Source organism: Lissotriton helveticus, chromosome 8 (genome assembly GCF_964261635.1).
Source record: "Lissotriton helveticus chromosome 8, aLisHel1.1, whole genome shotgun sequence".
Taxonomy (NCBI): domain Eukaryota; kingdom Metazoa; phylum Chordata; class Amphibia; order Caudata; family Salamandridae; genus Lissotriton; species Lissotriton helveticus.
The window spans coordinates 247,662,161-247,675,104 of NC_136069.1; the positions used below are offsets into that span (position 1 = coordinate 247,662,161).

At 44.4% G+C, this 12,944-nt stretch overlaps 1 protein-coding gene across 2 annotated transcripts in view; it reads right to left on the minus strand.

Annotated features, from left to right (window-relative positions):
• The window catches only part of PGR (progesterone receptor), a 653,985-nt gene that overhangs the window by 530,688 nt on the left and 110,353 nt on the right, over positions 1-12,944 (minus strand). For both annotated transcript variants that reach the window (XM_078656995.1, XM_078656996.1), the window contains exon 3: positions 3,677-3,793. In XM_078656995.1, the coding sequence (XP_078513121.1) occupies positions 3,677-3,793 (117 nt within the window). The remainder of the gene's footprint in view (positions 1-3,676; positions 3,794-12,944) is intronic.

Below are 12,944 nucleotides of genomic sequence, written 5' to 3' on the forward strand. Positions count from 1 at the left end.
GATATACATTTTTTAATTGCAAAGCTGTCTCCTTTTTTATTGCAACTTAATGATCGTGACATATGTCACTCAGTTGCTAGTTTTCTGAAGAGCATTTTAGCCCCAAGAAGGAGTATGCTGTTTTAACAATAATGTATATATATATATTTATTTTTATCATGAATTGCTGGCTTCCTATTATGACATAAATATTGATTTATGCACTTTAAATGTATTCATCATGCTGCTATACTAAACCATTTGAACTAAGATTTAAGTAGTTATTTCAATACATGTACGTTTTCAAAGGTTTACTTTACTGCTGATGTTTTTATTACTACTGTTTTTATTGTATAACCCAGTTTTTGTGTTTCTTTTATGATCTGCCTTTGGAAGATCGAATAAAGACAAAGAATAATAATAATAGAATTAAGGGCTAGGGTGCACAATGAGGAGTCAAAACTGGCTCTACTATTGATAACCAAAAGGTGAACATGCTGTCTAAGCATGTCAAGTCAAACACAGTCACTCTAGGAGATAGAGTCAAACGTTCACTCAGTGAATTGGTAATTACTCTACTTGCAGCATTTCTATCAGTCCGTAAACAAGGTTGAGTCCACTCTAAGTATACAGATAAAAGCAGGGGGAAAATATTTCCCGACTAAAAGTGAAGAATATGGTCAATGGAATGAACAAAGGAGATACAATCTCTTCTTTCATGCAAGAGAACAAAGAACTAGCAGCCACACATAAGAGGATCATTCAGGAACGTGGATGTTTCATGGAGTGAACCGGAAGTTCCCAAGACAAGCTGGCAATAGTTAAGCTTTTAAATACTTTAATGAAAACCACTAGGAAAAGGTCTAGCCAAGAAAACTGGTAAGCCACAACTGACTAGAAGCAACATTCTATTACATCATGATAGCGTAGGTATCAAGCTCCCCAATATACTATAGCAACAATTCCCTTGGTTATAAAAAGGGTTTAGGTTTTTCAGGTAAACAGATTATACCTCATAAAACACCTCTAAAGGGAATATGTGATTTTCAGTAGAAACCTGCAAAAAACACCGCAATTTGACACACTATTACAAATTTGACCAAATCTAATGTGACAGCAGTATAAATGCAGCCTCTATCTCTGAGTATTCTCCTGTGATTACCTCAACTGGGCCATGGTGAGTTACAACATGTGCCCTCTTGACATCCATAAGATCTGTGGATATTTTGGGAGAATGGCTCCCCTCATATCGCTTCAGCTCAATATTAACTGCACGCTAGTATGTAGTGGCCAGCAGGTCCGCAGCTGACCTCTGAATAGGGTCGAGAGGCACCACCAAGATGTCATCCTGCTTCAGTGACAGTGGGACGGAGCTTTGATGTCTGAAAGCTCAGTCAACAGGACTGTGGCAATGCGACCACTCTGCATAATAATCCCCCATGAATCAATATTCTTCCCTAAAGCAATATACACAACACCCTTTTTCTTAGATTTACCCTGTGATGGGATTAAAGACATGCCTACAAAAGCTCATCCCCTCTGCAGATGTTTTAGGTGGCATTTTATGAAAATCATCAGCATGATTGGTGCACAGTAAAGGACTGAAACATGAAGAGGCAGCCACTGCTCTGCATTTCCTAGAATGTGCTACAGATTTGAGTGTTTCTTAGGACCTCGAGACATTAAATGGAGCTTCCAATCAAGGAACACTCAGCACCCAACAATATATATATCTCATGTGGTAAGTAGAAAATCGTCACTCAACCAATCTTTGACATTTGTCCGCTGACTAGAGGAGGAAAAAGGTGAGTTGTTGGTCCCTTTTAACTTTTAATCTACTTCAATCAATTCTTAATGAGACATTGTAACAATAAACATAGCAACAATACCCTTCTCTCTACACATGAACTATCTCATGCTCACATGTCCTTGTACTGAACTCACACAACATAAACAACTACAATGATCATGGAGAGCATGAAAATATCCTATCAGACCGTAGATTTTCTGTGGGAATCGTACTCTGACCAGATACAGCTTCTTCCTACAAACGTACATAATTACAATCTGTATCACACCCATCCTTTGGTCACAAAACACAAGTTTCGCCATCACCACAGAGGAAGGTTTGGCGAATTATGATCATAATGTCATACCTCACTAAAATATCACAAAATCTGCACATGCACCTCAGTTAAACAAACGCATCTTGCACATTCAATGAACCAGCAACCACCAATTACACACGTAAACAACAAATTTACAAGCTCAACTGATACATTAGACTTTCTGTTCTACCAACAGTCTCACCTGCACTTGTAGCAGTAGGTCTTTCAGACTGCCTGCGGATGGAGTCTGAGGGGAGAATAGATGTTCGTGAGCAACAAATCATCAAGGTATTTCCTTCTGCAGCCCTCAGCGATCTAGTGTGAAAGTTAAAGTGGGCTTTTGGAAATGGGTCAGTTCTTTAGTCTCTTTTAGCAGGCTGTGTGTGGGCTTACAAGCAGGCAAGGCAACACCAGGACCAGGGCAGACGCTCAGCAGGGCATTTAGGCTTGCTCTTAGCCAGGAGAGAGTGCGACCTACAGGTGCACATACTGGTTGTACCGCTCAGCAGAAGACTCAACACAAATCTGACTACAAAATATTTTCACTTAACTGTAGCTAAGGCTCATATTCCAATAGCCAGGCACCAAAAGTCCAGTGCATCCTTTCTATTAAAATGTTCACCCAGTCAGGGTGGGTCAAGCGTCTCCTTCTCAGAGAGCAGTTTCGTGGGGGTCCTCTTCCTAGAGTTCAATGCAGGGAACTTTGCCTAAGCGCAGAGGCCCAGCTGGGACTTTTAGAGAGCTGTTTTGGTGGTAAACTGTGGATTCCTCAGGCATGTCCTCTAAACAAGGAGGAAAGTGGATGTAGGGTTGTGCCCTGTGTGGTAGCACCCATTTGACATTTTGCAAACTCCCATTCTCAGATCAAGTTATATCAGCTTCAGGTAGCCATAATGACAGAGGCACCAGTAGTGTTCACAAACCATTTATGCACACTTTGTTTTAATGTTCACAATGTTGGCAAAGAGAGAGTATATTTTTCGCCTACACTAGAGCAGTTCAAAAACAGGAAACAGGAAGGTGTCCACATCTGCCTCATTCCAATAAGAATCTCCCATGGGTGCAACCAGCGTATCCCTAATACATGAATAAGCTTCGTTTGGGCAGGGTTCATGCAGATGGAGCGAAGAGAGTGTTCCTTTTGTGACTACATCATCAAAAGAGTGACCTGTGGAGGGTCAATATCCAGTTTGAAGGACTCGTAGGGGCGCCACATGCTGTTTCCTAAGACAATGAAAAACAAAAAGGAACGCTCCGGGGCAAAGACAATGTAAAATAAACAAAACAGGAGTAGCATTGTGTCAGTCAAGCCCTCTGAGAATGCGTCTATCTCAGTGCCTCCCTATTCTGCATGTTCAAAGACATTAAGGTATACAAAAGATCACCTCAAAAGGATTTTATATACGTATCTCCTCTCCTATGAAATTGGCCTGAGTTGAGATGTAGTCAAGAAGGAGCATATTGAAATTCTGTATTCACATTTTATCCACATGGCCACCCCATGCAGTAACAGCTCAATCAAACAGTGTATCTGTTGTTTTCCATGGCTTCGTTTCCTACAATATTCGCAAATGTATAAACAATATTACCTCCAAGGACCATGCCAGCTTGAATGCACTTCCTCAGGCGACATGCAGGGCAATTCTTCCTACGAATTTTATCGATTATGCAGTCATTCCTACCGGCACATAAATAGTTCTGTTGTCCTAAATTGCAAACAAGGAAGCAGATGGTTTAACTGTAATTTAATGTAAATATCTGTGATCATAAGAAACAAATACACCATTTACAATGCAACATACAGTATAAGAAACCAACGCCATTAATGTATGCACATTTACAAAATTACACAGCAAAACAAAAACGGCCTCCACCAAAAGGTAATCCTTGATTTTTTTCTTGAAAGGAAAAATCTGTATTGAAATCATTTCCTAGTAATAGTTTAACAGGCATCTGACATGTTTCATGGTAGCTAAAATCAACTGTTTATGTCTCACATATGTAAACATTATTAGTTTCTATAATAATATAAGAAGGGTTTCCTAAAGTTTCCAGTTTACAGGGTAAATTAACAATTATGGAATGGAATGACTGTCCCATGAACACACAATCAAAGGGTCTACCTTGTGTGTGGATGCTTTCGAAAATGTGGAATTCCTTCACTGAAAGTATGTTAGCAAATGACTGAAGTAGGCTGAAACACTGCCTCATGCATTATGCTATATTGGGTGAAGACAAATGTGAATGGCACAACAGTTTGGGGACAGGAGGAGCATACTCTAACTCCAGCTTAGGATCAAGACCTCGGGGTGCCACTTGGGCATTAGGACTCACTTCAACAGAGGCCAGCAGCAGGGTCCAAGGCAGGTCCATTTGAAACTAGTCAGCTGGGCAGTTGCAGAAAGAAAGGCCTCTGGAAGCTTATTGTGGCCCTCTAGCTCAAACAGCTCAGCCAACTGTTTAAATGGGAAAGTCCTCTGCATGGTAAAAGTATTGCACCCTAGCCATGAGTGCCCAACTGTACTGTTGTCTGGATTCCTAATGCTGATTTTTTTGTCCTAGACGAATACAGATCTTGTGCGTGCGCCACAACATAGGCCTGTCTCATGGACTGCAGTCTTGTTGGACCTGGAGGTGCGCCCAAAACCCTACCCTCATAGTAGGGAAGTGTGTAAAAATCCTCAGGGATTGTAGCATTACATCTGTTAGTGTCTGGGTCATTGCATAAACACATGGTTAGTGACTGGATGATTAGAGTGCTGCAAAGATACTACATGGTGAATTTATAAGTGCTTAGGTATTGGCACAGTGATTGGATAAGTATATGGTGCTGCGAGGGTTATTAGAAGCGTGCTCACTGAGTGACAAAGGGAATGCTGGAGTGCATAGGTACTGCTCTGGGGATTGTAGCAGTGAATGTATAAGTGCCTAGGCCATTGCATGAAGAGCGCACAGGGAGTGACAGGGGGATTGCTGGACTGCCTGGGTAGTGTTCTTAGGATTAAGGAACTGCATGAGTTAGTGCCTGGGCCATTGCATGAGTACATGGGTAGTAACTGGATGATTATAGTGCTGCTAGGAGAGTGCATGGTGAATTTGTAAGTACACATGTACTCATGCAATGTCCCAGGTACTAATACATTCACTGCTACAATTGTCAGAGCAGTACCTATGCACTCCAGCATTCCCCCTGTCACTCCGTGAGCACTCTTCCAATCACCTTGTCAGCACTGTGTACTTATCCAATCCCTGCTCCAATACCCTAGCACTTATAAATTCAACATGTACTCTCTCTGCAGTACTCTAATCATCCGGTCATTAACCATGTACTTATGGAATGACCCCGGCACTAACAGATGTAGTGCTACAATCCCCTGAGGACTACCTATGCACTCCATACTTTTTATAGCAGCCTTCATTGTGTTCTCCGGTGCCGCCATTGTTAGGTAGAAGTTTTTGCACAGAGAGGCAATCTCTTCTAATTTTTGTTGGTTGAGGTTGAATTCCAACCAAACGAGATTGTTCCTGGTGCAGGCAGGTAAGTGAAATAGCTTTTTGTAGGCTGTGCACTGGATTTTTTCTAGATCTTTCACGAGTTTCCCTGGGAATGCCTGTTGTGCGTAATTAAGAGAAGGTATTCATTTCACCCTCAGAACTCTTTGGATAGCCGTTGTTGTAGGACTATGTAAGGTAGTGTATAGTTTACAGAGGGCGTAGATACTGCTTTTCCCTTTCATCTGCATTTTGTGGAGATGGACTCCTGGGCAGCCTGTTTCACTAAACCAGACCCCCAGGTAGTTGTAGTGATGTATGCAGTGCAAAGTCAGCTGCCCCAGCCTCCCTTTTGCCAGTTTCTTTTTAGGATAGTGCCCAAAAATCACTGTTTTGGAGTTTGTTGGGTTGGCAACCAGCTTGTTTTTGGCATTGGAAGTTGCAAGGGCCCTGAGTGCTTTTTGTAAGCCCGTTTTGGTATGATCTAAGAGTACTAGGTCGTCAGCATATTGCATCACTTGGATCTTGGTACACCCAATCCTGGGTGTGGCTAGTGTAGATACAATCAAGGCCTGGTCCATATCTGTGGTGTATAAATTAAAAAGCATCGGGGCCAAGACGCAGTCTTGCTTTAGCCCGAGCTCCGTGTAAATTTTCTCTGTAGTAAATTCGCTCGATAGTTTGATTCTTACCCAAGTTCGTGAGTACAACAATCTGATTGCTTGTAATGGAGATGGGTTGATGTTCCAGCATGCCAGCTTCTGCCAGATGATTGTGTGATCTACACCGTCGAAAGCTGTTGAGTAGTCAATAAAACAGGCAAAAAGTGGGAGGCTTTGGTGAGTCACGGCTTGTTGGGCTAGATATGACAGGGCGATTATGTTTTCCACCGTCAATGCCCCAGGTCTGAACCCTGTTTGAAAAAAGGGCAAAAGGCCTTCAGTTCTGGCCCAGTCTGATAGTTCCGGCAGAAGGGTGCTTGCCTAGGTCTTTCCCTCGATGTCCAGCAGGGCGATCATACGGTAGTTTTTTGGATCGGATTTTGGTCCATTCTTATATATTGGATGCAATAATGATCCTCTCCAGGAGTCTGGAACGTCCCCCAAGAACCTGCAGTCGGCATATAGCTGGGTCAAATTGTCCGTCCAGAAATGTGTGTCTGCCCTGAAAAGGGAGCCAGGCAGGCCGTTGGGACCCGGTGCACAATTGTGTCAAATCTTTTTTTAAATTGTGCAAACGAAAGTTTTGCCTGGAGGAGCTCGGTCATCCGACGTTTTTGGTGCGGCGGTAGTGCTGTCTGTTCCTTCCCTTACAGTAAGGGATTTATTTAGGGAAGTTGTACTTTGATCATCTTTATACAAAGTTTTCACGTGGGCGGCCCAGGTAACTGCATCGAGAGAATTCTCTCTGTTAGTGGCGCCTTGGACTAAATTATTTAAGTAGCCCAGAACTCTTGGGATTTGCATGGTCGCAGCAAATCGAAGATCTTCAGCCTTTTCGCCTCTATGCATTCGTGTTTTGCGGCCCAGACCTGCCGCAAATGACTTTTTGCAGCTTCTTTAAGTAACCTTTTGGCAGATGCTGATCCAGTTTGCCGATGAGCCCTGCGTTTGGCATTTAATTGTTTGGCACTTTCCTTGATTGCTGGGACGAATCCTAGGGTATATGATGAATCTAAGGGGCTTCTGCGTGTTGTGTTCCCCCGAAGCAGTGCGGCTAATTTGTTGGCGAACTGATCTCATTCATCTATAACGCCCCTGCTGTTTGCGCCAAATTGCCAGCCTGCCCACGTTTTTTTCCATTTATCGAACTTGTTTATTGGCGTTGGCCCCCATTTAATTCTTCTTAGTAGTTTGTGCAGTTCTTCTCCGTTGGGTGCCCCAATGCAGCGTAGAATGTGGCGTATATCTGCTGTGAGGTTTAACTGTATCAGTAAGGCGGCGTGATTGCTTTCACTTCGTGGGTGCGCTGTATAATTTGGCATGAGTTTTTGTATTCTCTTGCTTAATAAGATGTCATCTATTGTCATTTGATTATTGTATGTGGGAGCAAAGAATGCCCCTGGCTTGTTCCTTGGTACACAATAGTGACTGACTGACTGGAGGAGTGCACAGGGAGTGACATGGTGATTGCTGGAATGCATGGGTACTGCCAGGGGAATTGAAGGAGCGAGTGAGAAGTGTGTAGGTGGTTAAAGGACTGCATGGGTAGTACACAAGTATTGTAGCAGTGCATGTGTTGGGGCCTGGATCATTGCATGACTACATGGGTAGTGACTGGATGATTAGAGTACTGCGAGGAGAGTGCATGTGCATTTATAAGTGCTTGGGTTTTGGAAGAGTGATTGGATAAGTACATAGTGCTGGCTGGGTAATTGGAGGAGTGCATGGGTAGTGACAGAGGAATTTCTGGAGTGCATGGGTACTACCTGGGTAATTAGAGGAGTGAATCAGTAGTGTGTAGGTGGTTAGAGGTCTGCATGGGAAGTGCTCAGGGAATAGTAACAGTGCATGTGTTAGAGACTGGGTCATTGCATGACTACATGGGTGATGACTGGATGATTAGAGTACTGCAGGAGAGTGCATGGTGAATTTATAAATGCTTGCGTTTTGGTGGAGTGATTGGATAAAGACATGGTGCTGGCAGGGTAATTGGAAGAGTGCTCAGGGAGTGACAGGGGATTGCTGGACTGCATGGGTAGTACATTCACTGCTACAATCACCAGAGCATTACCTATGCACTCCAGCATTCCCCCAGTCACTCATAAATTCACCATGTTCTCGCTTTGCAGTACTCTAATCATCCAGTCACTAACCATGTACTTATAGAATGACAGAGGCACTAACAGATGTAGTGCTACAATCCCGAGGACTACCTATGCACTCCAGCAATCCTCCAGTCAGTCTTTGACCACTGTAGGTGTTATAGTTGTTTGGATTAGTACATGGTAGTGGCTGGGCGACTGGAGGAGTAGACGGGGAGTGACAGTGTGATTGCGGTGTAGGAGAAAAAACCTTCTTAGGGGTTCACTGATAAACCTGGTCCTTTAAACCAACAAAGAAGAGATTGGCGCGGAAGCTGCAATATCAAAAAAACGTATTTATTAACCTCAGATGTAGGGAGACCACGTCACACAGTACTCTCAGGCCACTGTATGAGACAGTCTAAGGAGTACAGAGAACAGGGGCCTTATATATGCATTTGTTACATAGTCAGCATAAAACCAAGGGGAGGTCCTGGCACATACAAGCATGCTTATTGACTAATATGGGTATAAACAATGTGCTTGCTCAACAAAGTGGGAGGGGAGACTAAACTGCTTACATCAGTAAGAATAGCCTGACAGTTCTATACTAGGAGCAGGTGCATTCTGCCAGCTAGGCCTTTCTGAGCATGTGGAAGGCTCTGGAAGAGGGAGAAAGCACATGGCGAGCACATGGCTAACTAAAATGGCTGCCATGAACAAAATGGCTTTCAGCTCATGCTAACAGCGATTCCTGCAATCTTTAACAGCGGGGCTGCATGGGTACTACCTGGGGAATGGAAGGAGCAAATAAGAAGTGTGTAAGTGGTTAAAGGACTGTATGGGTAGTGCATAGGGGATTGTAGCAGTGATCAGTTAGTGCCTGGATCATTGCATGAGTACATAGCTACTGACTGAAGCATTAGAATACTGCAAGGAGAGTGCCTGAGTGAATGTATAAGTGCTTGGGTATGGGCAGAGTGTTTGGATTAGTACATAGTAGTCGCTGAGTGACTGGAGGAGTGCACGGGGAGTGACAGGGTGAATGCTGGACTGCATGGGTACTACCAGGGGAATTGAAGGAGCGAATGAGATGTGTGTAGGTGGTTAGAGGGCTGCATGGGTAGTACACAGGGATTGTAGCAGTGCATGTGTTAGTGCCTGGATCATTGCATGACTACATGAGTAGTGACTGGATGAATAGAGTACTGCGAGGAGAGTGCATGGTGGATTTATAAGTGCTTGAGTTTTGGAGCAGTGATTGGATAAGGACATAGGACTGGGTGGGTGATTAGAGGACTGCATAGGTAGTACTAGGGAGATTACTGGACTGCATAGGTAGTCCTCAAAGGATTGCAGCAGTGCTTGAGTTAGTGACTGGGTCATTGCATGAGTACATGGGTAGTGACTGGATGAGTAGAGTGCTGCAAGGACAGTGCATGGTGATTGGATAAGTACACACATTTCACATCAGGACCGCCCCCTCCCTTCATTACTGTGCAAACTCGCCTCCTGGCGGGTTTTAAGTTGGGGGATTAATGTCACTTGAATCCTGAAGGTCCCTGGGGTTCAACTAGCCCATCAGGTACCTCCAGTAAGCACCACAGAGCTGCATTGCAGAGAGGTGGTCCAAGGCTACGTCCCTTTTTATACCTTTCTGCAATGCAGCTCTGTGGCGCTTACTGGAGGTACCTGGAGGGCTAGTTGAACCCAAGGGCCACTCAGGATTCAAGTGGACTTAATCCCACAACTTACAACATGCCAGAGAGCCCATTTGCACAGTGGGGAAGGGAGGGGGTGGGGCCTGATGTGACAAGTGTGCAAACGCGCCCTGTGGAGCATTTTAAGTTGGGGGATTAAACCCCTTTGCATCCTAAGGGTCCCTGGGGCCCAACTAGCCCATCAGGTACCTCCAGTAAGCACCACAGAGCTGCTTTGCAGAGAGGTGGTCCGAGGCCATGCCCAATTTTACACCTTTCTGCAACGCAACTCTGTTGCACTCACCGAAGGTTCCTGATGGGCTAGTTTGCCCCAGGGACCCTTAGGATACAAGGGGACTTAATCCTTCAACTTAAAACGCGCCACGGAGCGCAGTTGCATTATTAGTGCCCCGGGGAGGTGGCGGTCCCTGGGACGTGTGGGGGGCTTGAGCCCCACCACACAGGTTTACTTTTATAAAAAAATCAATCCCGGGGGAGGGGGCCGTGTGCCCCCATGAATATTTAACAAAAGCCCCGGGGGCTGGGTGTCCCCGGGCCTGGGGGTGCCATGGAGTCCCCCCACACATTAAAAAGCAAGCCCCGGGAGGTGGCGGTCCCCGGGGCTGCGGGAGGGCCATGTGATCTCCTGCACAGTATTATTTATATAGCCCCGGTGGGTGGCAGTCCCTGGGGCTGCAGGCTGCTACATAAATAAATGCCCCCGAGACTTGCCCCACCCGAGGACTTTGAAAACAAAGCGCAGGAGACCGTGTTTCGTTTTTTTAAAGTTCTCTGACGGATTCACACACCCCAAAAAATGTAAATGAGCATGCGAGGGGGGTCAGGGTGTTTTTACCCTTTCCCCTGTCCCCTTTTCTCGTTTTTCTTAACTTTTTCCTCACCTTTTCTTTCTCCCTCAGTCTGAGCACAAGATGGCTGCCACACCTGGTTTGAAGTGTTGGCAGCCAATTAGAGCCAATCTTGTGCTGGGGGAGGTTAGGCTTCGCCCAGATATTGATCTTTTTTTCTTTTTCTAATTTCTCAGGAACTACTGATCAGATTTACACCATTTAACAAAAACGACTCTATCTGCACCAAGGGCTACCTTTTTGCCGAATTTGGTGTAATTCCATTCAGCATTCGGGCTGTAGCTTTGTCTAAAGTTTCCTATGGAAAATTACATGGGGAAAATGCATTTTGGGACCACCGTTTTTTCTCGGCCCCTGCTTGACGAATCACCCGGAAACTTTCAAGACAGGAGCTGACCAGAACGGGCCACTAGTTCTGTGAATTCCGTGAAGATTCGTCAACCGGCGCCAAGGTTATTGGGAAAACAAAAAACGCTTATCCCATGGAAAACTAGGTCCTAACTATAACTTACTACTGGCGACCGCCAGTAGGTAATATATATATAGTATATCTATATATATATACATCCATACTAATATTATAAAGAGAGAGCCCAAACCGTTGAGGTGGGTAAGCTCCGGAACCACAGCGCCAACCGGAACACCCAATACAGCGTTGGAAAGGAGAGTATCAGCAGATGGACATAGGCTATACACCAGCCCAACATATACATTAGAAGGGAGAAAGAACGTTTGGGAAACAGTAGTCCATTGTGGGCGTGTGCGTTATGCTGTAAAGCGATGGGCGTGTGCATACAGCGATGGGCGTGTGCATTCGGCAAAAGCCTGCGGTATTATACAGCTTGCGATAAGCGTTCTGTGTGGGACTAGCGTTCTAACACGAGTGGGCGTGCCCTTCAGCATTGTTGTGGGCATGTGCCGTCGGAGACGCCGGAAGCATTCAGTAGCAGGAGTTGTGGCGTTTGCTGTTGACGCGAAGTGGGAGGTCTAAGTGCACCGTGCCATGTTTGGGGAGTGCGTGCATTTTGCGGCGATCGGGGCGTCGGCTAGAGCGGACACACACGTTCGCATATTGCTGCAAGGACAACAAACAGAAGAGCACACGCTCACCTTCAGCGGTACCGAACGAGGGCTTCTGAGCGGACGCACAGGCAAGTTTTGAAATAAATTTGCCTTGCCTATTACAACCATTGCAGTACATTCTATTTCATCCCCGGACAACGTCATGGCGGGCCGCTAGTATATATATATATATATATATATATATATATATATATATATATATATATATATATATATATATATATATATATATATATGTGTGTGTGTGTGTGTGTGTATATATATATATATATATATATATATATGCACACACACACACACACATATACGAATATAAGCAAATAGATACATATATCATATATCTATTAAATCTTAACTCTGTTGTAAATAACATAATAAGTATAATGCAACCATATAGGAAGGTGAGAAGTAAAAGAGGTTCACCTTATTGAAAGATATTATGGAGAACCGCTTGTCCTGAAACTGCATCAGCATTGTCTGTGGCTTCCAGACAGTAATGCCAAGCAAAAGTGTGCCTGCTGGACCAGGTTGCTCCTCTGCAGATCTGTTGTATGGGCACACCAGCATAGAGGGCTGTTGAAGAGGAAACAGCTCTGGTTGAGTGGGCTTTTGCTGTAGAAGATAGTGGTTTGCCTGCTTGTATAACTGTATGGCTGCTGATATTCAGTGTGTTATAGTCTGTTTACTAACAGGATATCCTTTCCTGACGTTTCCATATGCCACAAACAGTTGGTCTTCTTTGTGTATGCTGGCAGTGTTCCACAAATAGAATTTAATACGTCTCTTGAGATCTAGGGAATGTAGGGATCTTTCCACTGGTGTTTGCAGATTTGGGAAAAGAGTTTTTAAGACAACTGGCTCATTTTAATGAAAATCCGATGAGACCTTAGGGATGAAAGTCAGATTGGTTCGAAGGATTACATACTCCTTTAGGTGAATTGAAGGAAAGGGTGTCTAATAGTGAAAGTTT